General features: G+C 40.7%; 1 protein-coding gene across 6 annotated transcripts in view; it reads left to right on the top strand.

Annotated features, from left to right (window-relative positions):
- Polh (DNA polymerase eta) overlaps window positions 1–16,170 on the top strand; it is a 32,435-nt gene that overhangs the window by 3,551 nt on the left and 12,714 nt on the right. For 5 of the 6 annotated variants that reach the window (XM_060369530.1, XM_060369532.1, XM_060369531.1 and 2 more), the window contains 4 exons: window positions 414–548; window positions 4,713–4,930; window positions 10,419–10,588; window positions 14,425–14,528. In XM_060369530.1, the coding sequence (XP_060225513.1) occupies window positions 414–548; window positions 4,713–4,930; window positions 10,419–10,588; window positions 14,425–14,528 (627 nt within the window). Of the gene's footprint in view, window positions 1–413; window positions 549–4,712; window positions 4,931–10,418; window positions 10,589–14,424; window positions 14,529–16,170 lie in introns of those variants that run through there. The other variant, XM_021640205.2, reaches the window with a different exon arrangement.

Below are 16,170 nucleotides of genomic sequence, written 5' to 3'. Positions count from 1 at the left end.
CTGGGGATCCACACTCAGATCTGCTTGCTTGTGTGGCCGGCACTTAACTGAGTCATCTCTCCAGTCCCCCTAGTAGTTTAAAAATATTTTTATGTGCATGAGTGTTTTGTCCCCATGTATGTCTCTGTACCACCTGATAAGGTACCCACAGAGGCCAAAAGAGGGCATCAGATTTATAGGAACTGGAATTACAGATGGTTGTAAATTACCATGTGTGTGCTGGGAATCTAACGAACCAATGCTCTCAACCCTTAACCATCACCCCAGACCCCACTAGTATTTTAATCTATGGAAACTCAGTGGTGCTGTTCTAGGTCTTGTTCTTGAGATTTTTGAACTGCTGTGTCTGGAATTGAATAGTAGCATCATGTAATATGTTTGGTTTTGTTTCCTTTTCTCCCCACTAACGTTAGAATCATTGCAGTGAGTTATGAAGCTCGTGCATTTGGGGTCACTAGAAATATGTGGGCAGATGATGCTAAGAAGCTATGTCCAGATCTTCTCCTGGCACAAGTTCGTGAGTCCCGTGGGAAAGCTAACCTCACCAAGTAAGCAAAAAACATTATAAAAGAACATAGAGGAGTTAGGAAGTATTTTGTGGGTATGGGAGTGTGGCTAGCATTCATGAGCTCCTAGATTTAATAACAAAGAACACATTTTTAAAAAAAGAGGTACAGGTGATACTTATTACTGCTGGTCTGTTTGCTCCTTGCAGGGTGCTCAATAAACTAATGTGAAAACTAATGTCGTTTAAACTAATGTGAAAACGTCTGTCAGTGTCTTGTGTCTCTGAGTTAAATACTTTGTGTGTACTTCAGTAGTAACAGTTTTATTATTGCCTGTAATAGTTCTTACCTTTAAGGAACCACTTATTTTCCTTGTTTAAAAATCAGTTATTATGGAGAGATGAAAAATGGTCCAATATTTAAGAGCAGATACTGTTCTTGCAGAGGACCTAAGGTTCCCAGCATCCACACTGAGCATTTAAACTGCTTATAACCCCAGCAATAGAGGGATCTGATGCCTCTGGCTTCTGAGGACATTTGTACTCAGGTACACATATTATACCCTTCCCCATTCACATAATTTTACAAATAAATAAAATCTTTTTTGGCATTTTGTTTTGTTTTGTTTTTTGAGATAGGGTATGTAGCCCTGGCTGTCCTGGAACTTGTTCTGTAGACCAGGCTGGTCTTGAACTCAGAGATCTGCCTGCCTCTGCTTCCTGAGTGCTTGGATTGAATGCATGTGCCACTGCTGTGTAGCTAAATCTTTTTTCTTTTTAATTAGTTATTATGGGGTTGGTGAGATGGTCCAGCAGGTGTTTATACCTGGAACCCATATGGTGGAGAGGGAGCAGCAACTCAACTCCTGCCAGTTGTCTTATGACACATTAGATGGATGGATGGATAGATAGATAGATAGATAGATAGATAGATAGATAGATAGATAGATGGATGGATGGATAGATAGATAGATAGATAGATAGATAGATGGAATGAACACTTGTTGTATTGAAGCCTGTACTGGGCCAGTGGGATGGTTCAGTGGGTAAAGGTGGTGGCAGGAGAGAACCAACTCCCAGAAGTTGTCCTCTGACCTCCACACATTTGCATGCATGCATGTGCACATACATGCACAAACATCATAAAAGCATTAAAAAATGTAAGTTACACAGAGGCTAGAGAGATGGCTCAGTAATTTGAAAGCCCTTGTTGCTCTTCCAGAAGACCCCAGGTTCACTTCCTAGCACCCCTATAGTTAACCACAACTGTCTTTAACTCTAGTTCCTGGGAATCCAAAGACCTTTTGTGGCCTCTGTGGATACCAGACACATAAAATACAAATCTGTAAGTGGGGGACACTCTGCGGAGTTGGCTCTGGCGAAGAGCACTTGACATAAGTAACTTAAATGACTGTAAAATTAATGGTTTTTCCAGGGAAGGGTGAGTCAAACTGACATGCTAGTGGGATATCTAGGATTGTTACAGTGGAGGAGGAGGTAGGGAGAGAAAGAATTGAATAAACTCAAAGGAGATCACTTTATCAGTTTTCTTTTTTTTCTTTTTTCGGTTCTGCTACTTCATTTGCCACTCAGCAGGTTAGTTCTCCCCCACATGACTAGATTTTTGAATGTGGTAACAGGCGCAAGTTGCCAGTGTGTAGAGCTTGACTGGTGAACCCTCATTACGTTTTCTGGACAAGCACACAGGGATAGGGTGTGGAGCATTACCCCTCTGGCCCACACAGCATAATGAGCCTGGTGTGCACATCTGAAGTCCCAGCTCCTTCGTAGGAAATTTACAGATTTCTTTGCCTGAGGGGCGTGCTTCTTGAAGCCCACTCCATAAACGTGCCTGTGAGTGTGGTTGGCGGCACCGCCCTGCTTCTTGCCACCTTCTTTGTGGGATCCATTTTGCTGGGCCCAGGTTGGAAGGACAGGGGCCTTTTGTTTTCTTTTTTCTTTTTCCTCCTTTTTTATTTCATGTGCATTGGTATTTTGTCTGCATGCATGTCTGTGTGAGGATGTCAGAACGCCTAGATTCATGTATGCTTAGCAAATATTCTACCAACTGAGCTATATCCCCAGCTCAGAGTTTAAGTAGTTTAAGATCATACAGTTGAATGGAAAACTGGAGATTTATATCTGTTCTTTTCAGATTCTAGTATCTATCTGCATTCTCATAGTACGCTATATTGTATGGTATGCTATAGGCATCAGGCTTTGACTTGGGACTTTAAATATTTCTGAATTGACCTGTGAACTGGAAGTCTACAGATACAATTGACAAAAGATTAATAGCTTGCTGAGCAGTAGACAGAAGCAGGTGGAACTCTGTGAGTTCAAGGTCACCCTAGTGTGCAAAGCTAGTTTCAGAACAGCCCAGGCTATATAGAGGAACCCTGTCTTGGATAACCAGCATGCAGGCAGACATGGAGGAGGAGGAGCCGAGAGCGCTACAAGGCCACAACTCCTAATAGTGCCGTTCCCTATGTGCCAATCATTCAAGCACATTAGTTGATGAGAGCCATTCCTATTCAAACCACCATGTATACTACTTGCAAAAACACCTGCAATATAGTTTTTCAAATGTCCTTCAAAATAGAATAACTTGCCTGAGAGGCTATAAAGACGTACCAGCAACTACAATAGAATGTCCTTTTCCAGCTCTCTGTATGAGTGTATTGCACACTATTTGTTGTTGTTGTTGTTGTTGTTTTTGTCCTTTAAGGCTTTTTTCCTAATGCAAATACAGATTGTAAGAAAAAAGTTAAATAGTCTATAATTCTCATTTGATGACATTTTGGAACAGTAATTATAGAGTATCTAACTGAAGACATGCAAATATTTCCATTTTTATGAAAAATATAACAAAAACAAAGAACTTTAAATTATATAGCAAATTCAAACCACAGTAAAGAAAATATTCAGATTGTTACAGAAAAACTAGCTATATGGCTAGAAAAGCCATTTATAGTTTGTCTCAGTTTGCTTTCTATTGTTGTGATGAAATACTGACTAAACAACTTAGAGAAGAAGGGGTTTGTTTGACGTAAAGATCACGCAGTTCAGCAGGGTGCACTCTGGGAGGCAGGAGCAGGTGGATCTCTGTGTGTTCGAGGCCAGTCTGGTCTACAGAGTGAGTCCAGGACAGCCAAGTCTGCACAGAGAGTTTCTGTCTTGAAAAACAAAACAAAACAAAACAAATCACATAGTCCATCTTTCTTTTTAAATAAGTTTTTGAGATTATAATTGCATCATTTTTCTCTTTTTTTTCCTTCCAAATCTCCCTGTATAACCCTTCCCTGTTTTCAAATTCATGGCCTCTTTTTCTTTAGTTGTTGTTTTATATATATGTATATATATGCATGTGTGTATCTGTGTATACATAAAAATACTCAGTCTATATACAGGTTGTCTTTTTTTTTTTTTTATACAGCCTAGGATTTCTTTCCAGAAATAGCACTGCCCTCTGATCCGGGCCTTCCCACAGCAATCAGTCAAAAAATGCCTCACATACATGCCTACAGGACAGTCTGATGAAGGCATTTTCTCAGCTGAGTTTTTCTTTTCCCAGATGACCTAGTTTTTGTCGTTGACAGAACACTATCCCATGTTTTAAATAGATCTATGATGAGATGGTATTCCCCTAAAGAAGGTAGCCCACCTGCGCAGAAGTGTGGTCACATTCTAGGCACTTGTCTTCATAATTTGAATGATAGTATATCCAAAGTGATTGTCTTATGTTAGCCAAACACTATTGACAGAAATTGAGGTCCATAGTCAATTTATTAATTTGTAGTGAAGTTGCTGTCGTAGGAAAGATCTGGTCTGATGAGTGTCATGTTCTCTGTAAGTTGTGTCTTGTTTGAAGATAGACTCTAAAGCAAAAGATTCAGTTGTGTAAATAGTAAAGGGATAAGTGAACAGAGTGTTTCATAGTGCTAGGCTTTGTCTTTTTTTTAGAGGGGTCCTGCATGCTTTTTAACTTGGTATGGCGCTAGCATTGCATGAAAAAGCTTTCCTAGCATTCTTTCTTTTCCTTGTTTCTATTGCTTATCCACCTATCCATTGTTCCCTTCAGTTAAGTAATTATCACATCTTTATGAAGCCACTTGTTTCTTGCTTATGGATATTCTTGTTCATTATGAGGCTGACAGTCACAAGATTGTATCTGCTTATTGCCTGCATGTATGATATTTATACTTAGGTACCGGGAAGCTAGTGTTGAAGTGATGGAGATAATGTCTCATTTTGCTGTGATTGAACGTGCCAGCATCGATGAGGCTTATATAGATCTGACCAGTGCCGTGCAAGAAAGACTCCAAAAGTTACAAGGTCAGCCTATCTCAGCAGACTTGTTGCCAAGCACTTACATTGAAGGGTTGCCCCAAGGCCCTACAAAAGGAACTGAAAGCATTCAGAAAGGTACTTGTAAAGCATCTCATTACTTCTGCTTCCTGCTTTTGAAACCTGCTTTGTGTAGTTATGCTGATTCTTTTTAGAATGATTGAAAGGAAATTGAAATTACCACCTGTATGTATCATGAAAGGATATTCAAAGCCTCTTATCTTTCTGGGTATTTGCATGATGAGAAGCTGTGAAATTTATATGAATGTAAATATCTCTTTGGATATAAAACTGAGGCTGTTTACTGTTATCAATGGAAGGTCAGAGACCGACTACTTCCTTCATCTGTGATTTAATTTATATTATTGTCATTTAGCTTTTCATTTTTTGTTTATTTTTTTATGTTTTTGCCTGCCTGTATGTCTTTGTACCACATGTGTATAAGTGCCTGAGGAGGCCCAAAAAAGGTATTGGATCCCCTGGGATTGGAGTTACTAATAGTTGTGAACTGCTATGTAGTTGTTGGGAATTAAACCTGGGTCTTCTGGAAGAGCAGCCTGGGCTCTTAACTGCTGAGCCATCTCTCCAGCACCAGAATGATCTTTTAAAATGGAGGCCTTAGGAGTAGGGAGTTGACTAATACAAAATTTCTTCTCAAAAAGAGTCATTGTTTTCTCCAAGACAGGGTTTCTCTGTGTAGCCATGGCTGGCCTTGAACTCACAGAAAGATCTGCCTGCCTCTACCTCCCTGAGTGCTGGGATTACAGACATACACCACTGCAACCAGGTTCTTTCTTTCTTTCTTTTTGAAATTAATTAATTTATTTACTTTACCTCCCGATCACAGCTTCTCCTCCCTTCTTTCTGTGTTGCCCAGGCTGGCCTCAAATTCTCTACCCTTCTCCAGCATTGGAATTACTAGGATTACAAGCTTGTGCTACCACATGAGTTTGAGGCTTTTGATTTGCACTGGAGACAAACGCAGGGCCTCCAGTGTACTAGCAAATGCTTGTCCTCTTGAGTACATCTTCAAACCAAGTGAGAAGAGTCTGAGGTGGTTGGGCCCATAATATTGTTTTGTGGGTGTCTTACTTTTTCTATTACTGTGCAGATACCATGACCAAGGCTCTTTATAGAAGAAAGAGATTATTGGGTTTACATTCTAGTGGGTGAGTCCATAACCATTGTGAAGAGCAATCGTCAGGCAGTCATGATGCTGGAGCAGTTGCTGAGAGCTTATATATTGGACAACTACCACGAAAGAGAGAGAGCTAATCTCACCTCTTAGTTCATTCTAAACAGTTGCACCAACTGGAGACCAAGTATTCAAATATATGAGCTTATGGGGGCTAATCTCATTCAAACCACCACAGCAATGAAAGGCACTTACTACCTGATGACCTGAGTTGAATCCCTGCATTGTGAAAGGAAAGAACTGGCTCCTGCAAATTGTTCTTTGATGTGTGTGCCTTGGTGAATACCCTTTCCCCTAACCTATAAAATAAATACATTTTTTTTTTAATTGAGGGGGTACTAGAGAGATGGCTCAGTAGTCAGGAGTACACACTGCTCTTGCAGGGGACCTGCATTTGGCTCCCTACACCATCAGGCAATTGTAACTCCAGCTTCAAGGGATCTGATGCCCTCTTCTGCCCTCTTGAGAACACCTACGCTCACCTGTACAGTCTTAACACAGATACACATAATTAAAAGTTAGAAGTATACACAGAATTGAAAACATATTTTTTCTTTTTTGTGTGTTCATTGGTGTTTTGCCTGTATGTATGTCTGTGTGAGGGTTTCAGAAACCCTGGCTACCATGTGGGTGCTGGGAATTGAACCAGGAAGAGCAGCCAGTGCTCCCAATTAGGAGCCATCTCTCCAGCCTCACAAACAATTTTTTTAAGACTTAAAGTGGTTTAAGTAAGAAATAAAATGTGGGTAAAGCAAGATGAGTTAAGTAATAGGAAAATAATTTTGAAGTAGTCTTTTGTTGACTGACTACACAGTAGAAAATGAAAGAAAAAAAGCTAACGTTACTTAAATTCTAAGCTTTTACTAAGAACAGACAGTGTTAGGAGACAGAACCTTTGAGAAAGCAGATACATTTGATTTTAGTTATATTTGATTTTTTTAGCCCTGGTTTTTGGTTTTTGGAGCCAGGGTTTCTCTGTGTAACAGGGCCTGCCAATGCCTCCTGAATGCTGGTACCAAAGGCATGTGCCACCACGCCCATCCCTAGTTTGAATGATAAACATGAGGAGTTAACATCTGGTGGTGGCAGTAAAGAGCTTCCATAAAGTGAGCTTAGAGTTAGAGATAAAGATGCATGTTATCAAGTTGAACCAGAGGACTGGTGTTCACCAAGGGGGGAAGTATAGAGAAAGGAGAAACTTGCTCAGTTGCCTTGTTAGGTGCTGGAGGAAGAAGACGTGCAGCAGTGGAAAGAAGTGGCGTCGTTGGTGGCTGGCAAGTGTTCCTTCTGCATGCTCATCTGACCCGTCTTCTCTGTGTATGGTGTTGGGACTTTTACTACTCCCAGATACTCTGAGTATATTTTCTTGCCCTATACCTATCTCATTACTGCCTCTTTAGCCCAGATGTCTGTATTTCCTGTGTATCCATTTTCTTTGCTATCTAGTGTTTTATTTCACAATGGTGAATTTGTGAATGATTGTTAAGTTCACTATCATGAATAGCCCGTGGGGGTTGGAGAGATGGCTCAGAGGTTAAGAGCACTGGCAGTTCTTCCAGAGGTCCTGAGTTCAATTCCCAGCAACCACATGGTAGCTCACAACCATCTATAATGAGTTCTGGTGTGCATGTAGGCAGAACACTGTGTACACAATAAAGGATAAATAAATAAATAAATAAATAAATCTTAAAAAAAAAAAAAAGAATAGCCCCTAAGTGCATGTAGGCAGAACACTGTGTACATAATAAAGAATAAACAAACAAATAAATAAATAAATAAATAAATCTTTAAAAAAAAAAAGAATAGCCCCTAAGTTGAGTTGTAGAGATGTCTTTGATTGGATTTTAAACTACTCAGATGGAATCATTCTCTAAAATAATGTAAATATGTGTCTATGTAGAAGTCGAAGCTTGAGTGAATTCCAAATGTTTTCTGGGCTGAGAGCTGGCCCGCTGGCCCGCTGGCCCGCTGGCCCGTGCCTTCTCGTCCTGCATTATAGCTGTGCACTCTACCGTCGAGCATCCCCAACAAGTCTGAGCATTTTCCCCTGAGGGACCGCGTTCAAGAGGAAGTGTAGGCCCGTGCAGTTCTGGCACACTCCTTTAACCCTAGCACTTGAGATGCAGAGGCAGACCAGACTGTCTGTTAGTTCAAGGCCAGCCTGGTCTAACAAAGCGAGGCCAGGACAGCCAGGGCTACACAGAGAAACCCTGTCTTAACAAACGAGAAAACAGCAACAACAAAAACCAGGAGGTTTAAGGAAGAACATTTGAGGGAACATGCTTTTAAATTATTGCTAACGGGCTGGGAGTGTAGATCAATGGTAGAACCTGTATCTAGCATGTTTGAACCATGGACTCCAGCCTCGCATTGCAAAAATCAATAAATCATTATTTGTGAATGATCATTAACATAAAATATTTGCTACATAGTGTCACTATACATTTTTTTAAAAATGTTTATTTGTCATTTACTTTAATGTATATGAATGCTTTAGCTGCACATACACCTCCATGTCAGAAGAGGGCATCTGATCACACTATAGATGGTTGTAAGCCACCATGTGGTGGATGGGAATTGAACTCAGGACCTCTGGAAGAATAGATAGCGCTCTTAACCACCGAGCCATCTCTCCAGCCCATCACTCTATGTTTTAACTGAAGCTGAAACTAAGGCATATTTGGTATATTTGAATGTGATTGGTCTTCTAAACCATGTATCTAGGGCTGGTGAGCTGTCTCAGCAGGTAAAAGGGCCCGCCAGGCCTAACCTGGGTTTGATCCCTTTGAGCCACATGCAGACAAAACAAAGTAAATGTGATCAGATGTTGTTATATGAAAGAAAATCCTAAATCGTTTGATTTTACTGATGAAGACTCAGGAGCCAGATGCTGGGGTGAAAATCTGCTAGCTCAGAGTGGCACCCAGCTGACCTTCCTACTAAACTCACATCTGGAAGAAAAAAGCTAAGAAGACGAAAAACAAAAGCTTGCTAGCTCATCTGACAACCCAGAAGGAAAAAGCCAAAGAGCTAAAGGCCAAGGAACTAAAGAGCTGAAAACGCCTCCTTCTCCATGCTGTCTTAAATACCCTTCAACTCAATGCCCCTCCTTATTGCTTAATCCCTGTCAGCTGGTTTCTTGCTCTGCCTCTTGACCTAGGGTGAACTTTATTAAATCCGACACAGAAAGCTCTTGGATTAAAGGTGTGTGTGGGGGTTCACAATGGGATCAAATATCCTACAACAGTCATAAATAAAATGGAGCTGGAGAGATGGCTTAGTGATTAAAGGCACTTGTTATTCTAGAGGAACCCCAGTTTGGTTCCTAGAATTCACATTGTGAGACTCACAACCACCTGCAACTCCAGCTCCAAAGCATCCAAACCTTCTTTTGGCTTCCAGATATACCCACACGTGGCATACACCGACAAATAAAAAATTTATAATAAAACTGTGTATCTAAAGAACTTGAAATCAAACCAGCTTTGCACTGAATTATGTTGCAGGATATTTGATTACACTGTGAACCCTGAGGTTATTTACTGGGGAAAAACTGTTATTAGTTGTGGGTAGACTCAGCACTAACACACACCTCTAATCCAAGAGCTTTCTGCTTAAATATTGTAAACTGGATAAATAAAGTCAACCATGGGTCAAGAGGTGGGGCAAGCAACCAGTTGACAGGAAATGACATTAGGTTTGTTAAAAAAAACTAAAAAAAATGTCAGGAGGATGGACACACACACACACACACACACACACACAGGAAATAGAGGGGAGGGACATTCAGTTTGAAGGAAGTTGCTTGGATGATTTTCTTCTGGGATGTTGGCTGAGGAGAGTCAGCTGGGTGCTTTCTATGCCTCTCTGAGCTAGCAGACTTTCACCCCAGCACCTGGCTCCTGAGTCTTTATTGGCAAAATCAGATTGTTGAGGTTTTGTTAAAACAACAATGGTAAACATAGTCATGCGGTGCTTAATGTCGAGGTTCTGTGTGGGAAATGTGCCACTGGGTGACTATCACTGTGCTGGCTGGGATAAAATATAGCTCATAGAACCCACTATACAGTAAGTTCTAATGCCACACATTATAATATATGCAGTCTGCCCTTGAGCAAATGTTACATGATTAATAACTGAAAATAATTTTTAAAAAATTTGAAATAATTTAAAAAAATGTGAGCCAGGAGGTGGTGGTGCATGCCTTTAGTCCTTGCACTCAGGAGGCAGAGGCAGGTGAATCTCTGTAAGGTCAAGGCCAGCCTAGTCTACAGAGTGAATTCCAGGACAACTAAGGCTACACAGAGAAACCCTGTCACAAAAAACAACAAACAAAAAATGTCAAAATGTGATCTCAACTTTTTTTTTCAGAGGATGTTCGAAAACAAGGCTTACTTCAATGGCTTGGTTCTCTTCAGATTGATGATTCTACCTCTCCAGACCTACATTTGACGGTGGGAGCCGTGATTGTGGAAGAAATGAGAGCAGCCATAGAGAGGAAGACTGGTTTTCAGTGTTCAGCTGGAATTTCACACAATAAGGTGAAGGCATACTGTAGGCTTCAAAGAGAAGCATTATGTTTTTAGTAAAGTACAGCAAGGATATTCGTGGATATTTAAACTTCATGTTGAGAGCCACGTGTGGTACTGCTTCCAGTTGGGAGGTGGAAGCATGAAAAAGACAGGGACTGGAGAGAGGGCACAGGGGTTCAGCACACTGGCTGTTCTTCCAGAGGACCAGAGTTCAAGTCCTGCCACCCACATGGTGGCTCACAGCTTTTTGGAACTGTAGTTCCAGAGGACCCAGCATTTCCTTTAGGCTCTGAGGGCACTCATGCACGTGCTGCGCATGCTGCGCATGTACAGGCACATACACACAGGCAAAACAGCACATACAAAATCAATGTTTTTAAAATCGTTTCAAGTTTGGGACTGGTGCGGTGGTTCAGAGGGTAAGGCACTTGTCACCAAGCCTGAAGACCTGACTTCTATTCCTAGAACCCACATGGCAGAAGAAGAGAACCTATTCTTATAGATTGTCCTCTGACCTCCACATGTGTAATGCCCCCATAAATGTCATTAGAAAAAACTTCTGTGTCTAAAACAGCAAGTGTCTAATCTGGACTGCAGGGGTGCACGCCTTTAATCCCAACACTTAAGTGGATCTTCCAGTGCCAGAAGAGTGAGTTCCAGAAGAGCCAGGGGTACATATAGGGAAACCCTGTCTCAAAAACTTAACAAACAGTGTAGCTAGAATAAAATTCATGTTGAGACTCAAACAAAAGCTTAAATTTACAATATTACTTGCATTGTTTAAATATTTTCCTAAGCAGCCTGAGAACTGATCAACAAATATATTTTCTTAAACTATCTATATAGAAATGTGGAGGCTTTGAACTTGTATATGTTAGCCTATTTCTTTTATTTTCACTTGCTATATATATTTTTGTTGTTGTTTTGTCTTGTATTCTTCAGCGTTTTGAGGCAAGGTCTCATGTAGCTCAGGCTAGGCTCAAACTTCATTCCTATCAAAGATAACCCTGATCCACTGTCTCTACTTCCCAAGTCCTGGGATTGCAGGCATGTGCTACTATACTTAGCTTTATTGTTTTCTTATGTGTAATTGCCTAGATATTCTGTGCTTCTGTCTGTTCCTTGTATCCATATACATACACATGTATATGGCTGTGGCTATGTTTGTGTGATATATGCATATGCGTGTCATAACCTATTACCCCTCTGCTGTAGTCCTTTTGAGGCAGGGTGTGTCTCTGAACCTAAAACTAGCTTTTTTGGGGGGCGGGGGGGCGGGGACTGTGCCAACCAGCCAGCAAGCCCCAGAGATATTCCTGTCTCTTTCCCTTCCAGCTCGGGTTGCAAGTGTTTGCAGAATTATGCCCAGCTTGTTTCACAGGTGCTGGGGTTCAAACTGCAGGCTTTAGAGCAGTGGGGACAATTAAGGGTAAGGTGGTAGTAAAATTTTAATTTAGACCGCTGTTTTTAAAATAGGGAACACAGACAGTTCTCAATATTCCAGGAACAGTGTAGCAAATTTTCTAACTAACTGTAGATAAAGTGCAGTGAGAATATGGGGCTTTCATCAGCTCCAACAAAGGCTCAGTAATTGAGCAGTAGCTAGCCAGGTTGCTGCCACTTCTCCCTTTCCTTCTCTCTTTGACAGAAGGAAAGTTTTTAAGCTGCCCAGAAGAATTTTTGTTTTTCTGGCTATATGGAAGGAAATCATATTCTTAATGTAATACAAATCATACTAGGTCTTGCCTAATTGAAATTCCTAAAGAATTTGACTAATAGCTGATGCATGCCGTTAATCCTAGCACTTGGGAGGCAGTTGGATCTTTGTGGGTTTTAGGCCAGGCTGGTCTACATTCTGAGTTCAAAGACAGCCAGAGCCACATACTAGAGAGAGCATTTTTTAGTCAGCGGTTTTCAACCTGTCGGTCATGACCTCTTTGGGGGTTGTATGACCCTTTCACAGGAGTCAAATATCATATATCCTGCATGTCAGATATTGACATTACAATTCATAACAATAACAAAATTACAGTTATGAAGTAGCAACAATTTTATGGTTGGAGGCAGTCACCACAACATGAAGAACTGTATTAAAGGGTCGAGGCATTAGGAAGGTTGAGAACCCTAGATGAACAGAACTTATAGAATGAATGTATATATTTATTAAATTTATAAGAATGGCTTATAGGCTGGTCCATGTTGTCCAACAATGACTGCCTACTAACAGAAGGTCTAAGGATCTGGTAGTTGTTCAGTCAGTGATGCCTATGCCTCACGTTTCAGGTGGTCTTCAGTATATGCCAGAATCCCAAAGAAGTAATGCCATGAAGGAACAGACTTGCCAGCAAGAGCAAGCAGACAAAGAGAAAGCAAACAGGCAGAGAGAGCAAGCTTCCTTCTTCCATGGTCTTTATGTAAGCTGCCAGCAGAAGGTGTACCCTAGATTAAAGTTATATCTTTCCATTTCAAAAGATCCTAATAAAAGTGGGTCTTCCCACTTCAAATGATTTAAATAAGAAAAAAATCCCTGCTGGGCAGTGGTGACACACTTTAATCCCACCTTTAATTCACCTTTAATCCCAGCACTCAGGAGACAGGCAGATCTCTGTGAGTTTGAGGCCAGCCTGGTCTATAGAGCAAGTTCCAGGACAGCCAGGAATATAAACAGAGAAACCCTGTCTCTCCTTACCTCCTCCCCACAAAAAAAAAAAAAAGAAAAGAAAAGAAAAGAAAAAAAAATCCCTCACAGGTGCGCATAGTCACTTGAGATTTAGTTAATCCACAGGAAAAAAAGAATCTTACTGTTGAAAATTAAGGAATTATAAATTATAAATAGATGTATATTTATATGTCTGTGTGTGGGGGGGAACTTTTTTAAAAATTTGACTATATGTATGTGTTTGTGTGTGGTCAAGGCCAGTCTTGAACTCCTGGTTTTCTCACATTCACTTCCCTTACGTTGGGATTACAGGATTGCACCACTGTTGGTATAATGTTCTTGTGGAATGTATACAATTTAGCCTTGTTCATTGAAATACTGATTTCTCTACCCCACTATCTGGTTTCAAGTTTGTGTAAACATGCCACCATTTGTTCTCTGTATTGTCAATAAAACAACCAGTCAGTGCTGAGCAATGGAGAGAATAGGGCAGGACATCCTAGTCTGGAGGGGAGGAAAAAGAAGCGAGTGGGAGTCAGGAAGAGAGAGCAGAGAGGAGAGGTATTGGAACCAGCTGGGAGATGCATCTGACTAAAAGCAAATATAATGTGGGAAATCCGAATGGCAGGAAGCTATGCAGGCGTGGAGGTTTAGGATGGAGTGATCATTGCCCAGCATTGTGCTCTAGGTTAACTAAATACATCCTAGTCTCTGTATAGTGATTTGGGTATACAACTGGTTTAGGAATAACTGCTTTTTAACTAAAAGATTAATCAATAATAAATATAATAATCACCAACACACCACCATTCTTGGCCTATTTTAGCATTTTCATATTTATATGAATAAGAAGTGTATCTTTAGTTTTTTTCTGGTTTTTAAATCTATTACAAGAAAAATCTCAAATAAATGGAAAAGAAAAATAATTGACTTGAGGAAAACTGAGAATAGAAGAGTATAGGGAGAACAATGAGGAAAATGTTTTTCCTAGCAGATTCTGTGGAACACAGAGGTTTTGAGATGTTTTTATATTTCATTTTTATGTGGAAACAATTAGGATAGCCCTTATGCTTTGCCTCTTTCTGTCTCTGTGTATGTGTGTGTGTGGGTACATGCTTTAATATTTACTAACTATATAGAGTTAGTATACCAATAGTAAGGATCTTCCTGCTCTCTGTTCTTCCAGGTTCTGGCAAAACTTGCCTGTGGACTAAACAAGCCCAACCGCCAAACTCTGGTCTCACATGGGTCAGTCCCGCAGCTCTTCAGCCGTATGCCAGTTCGTAAGATGTGAGTATAGGCAGGACCTTCAATTTCATCATGTCTATGTGAATGATCTTGGTTTGCGGTGGCTTCTGTGTTTCATAAAGGCTTGAAAATAGGTACTAGTCAGAGGGGCAACACTGAAAAATTTGAAAACTACCTTTACGCTCTATTCTCAATGAATTTTCAATTCTGGATTATCTGTGGTATATACCTAATCCTGAATTTTAAGAAAAAAACCTGCCAGTTGTAGTGGTGTGCATCTTTGATCCTAGCACTCAGGAGTCAGAGGCAGGTTGATCTCTGAGTTTGAGACCAGCTTGGTCTACATAGCAAGTTCCAGGACAGTCAGGGCTATGTAGAAAACCCTATCTCAAAACAACAACAAAAGAGCTGAGTTGGGCTGTGGTGATGCATTCCTTTAATCCCAGTCTCAGGAGGCAAAGGCAGGTAGATCTCTTGAGTTCAAGGTCAGTCTGGTCTACGGAGCAAGTTCCAGTACAGCCAGGGCTGCACAAAGAAAACTGAAAAATAAATTTTTCCCCTTCTCTTGGGAGGTTGTTGAGACCAAGTCTCACTATGGTCTAGGCTGGCCTCATGTTGGTGGTGTTCTTTGTGCCAGCCTTTTAAGTGCTAGGACTATGGGTCGGTACTGCATCCAGCTGGAATTTCACTTTTCTCTACTGTCAAGCGTTTTGTTTGCTTGCTTGCTTTTTGATACAGGGTATGTAGCCCAAGCTAGCCAGGAATTCACTGTGCCACCCAGTCTCAATTGAAACTCAGTTTAATCACCCTGCTTCAGTCACTGAGTGCTTGGGGTTCTAGATAGAAGCCACCAGACCTGGCTCAGTCAAAAGTTTTCAGATCTGCCACACTGCTCTCCAGTGAAGCATGAAAACAAAACTGATCTGAGAAAGGTTTATGGACTAGAGGTGGTATAGGGCCAGCCAAGGACAAAGCAGCATGGAGACATTCAAGCAGAAAGAAGGGAAAGTGCAAGATATCTCACTATATCTCACCCAGGGGTACATGAAATAGTCTATATTGATGAAGACACTGAAATAGAAATACTCAAGGTACACTAAGGGCTGATTGTAGGTTCCTTCAAAGCCAGCTGAAGAATATTGGCTGTGGAAAACATTTATTTTGGATTTGGAAATTTTTTAATTTTTGTTTGGTTTGGTTTTTTGTTTGGTGGGCTTTGCTTTTTTCAAGGCAGGGTCTCATTATGTAGCTTTGGCTGTTTCTGGAACTTACTTTCTAGATCAGGCTAGCCTCAAACTCACACAGATGTATCTGTTTCTGCCTTCCAAGCATTGGGGTTAAAGGTGTGTATCACTGTGGCTGGCTGGGTTTGGCATTTTAATCTTGAAATGGGATGGTAGGTTTTATATAACTATTTGGCATGCATCACCACGGCACACCACAATAGAGGGGAAAAAACAAAAACCTTTTTTATCCTGTTTTTTGTTTTTGTCCTGGCTGTTTTTTTTTTGTGTAGTCCTAGCTGTCCTGAACTTACTAGACCAGGCTGGCTTTCAACTCACAGAGATCCATCTGCCTCTGCATCCGGAATGCTGGGATTAAAGTCATGCTAAGAAGCAAAGACAAGAACAATATATACAAGAACAAGAAAAAAGAAATGTTTACATGCAGTTGACTTGATAAC

This window comes from Meriones unguiculatus, chromosome 16 (assembly GCF_030254825.1).
Source record: "Meriones unguiculatus strain TT.TT164.6M chromosome 16, Bangor_MerUng_6.1, whole genome shotgun sequence".
Classification (NCBI taxonomy): domain Eukaryota; kingdom Metazoa; phylum Chordata; class Mammalia; order Rodentia; family Muridae; genus Meriones; species Meriones unguiculatus.
This window is presented reverse-complemented; position numbering and strand designations above follow the sequence as displayed.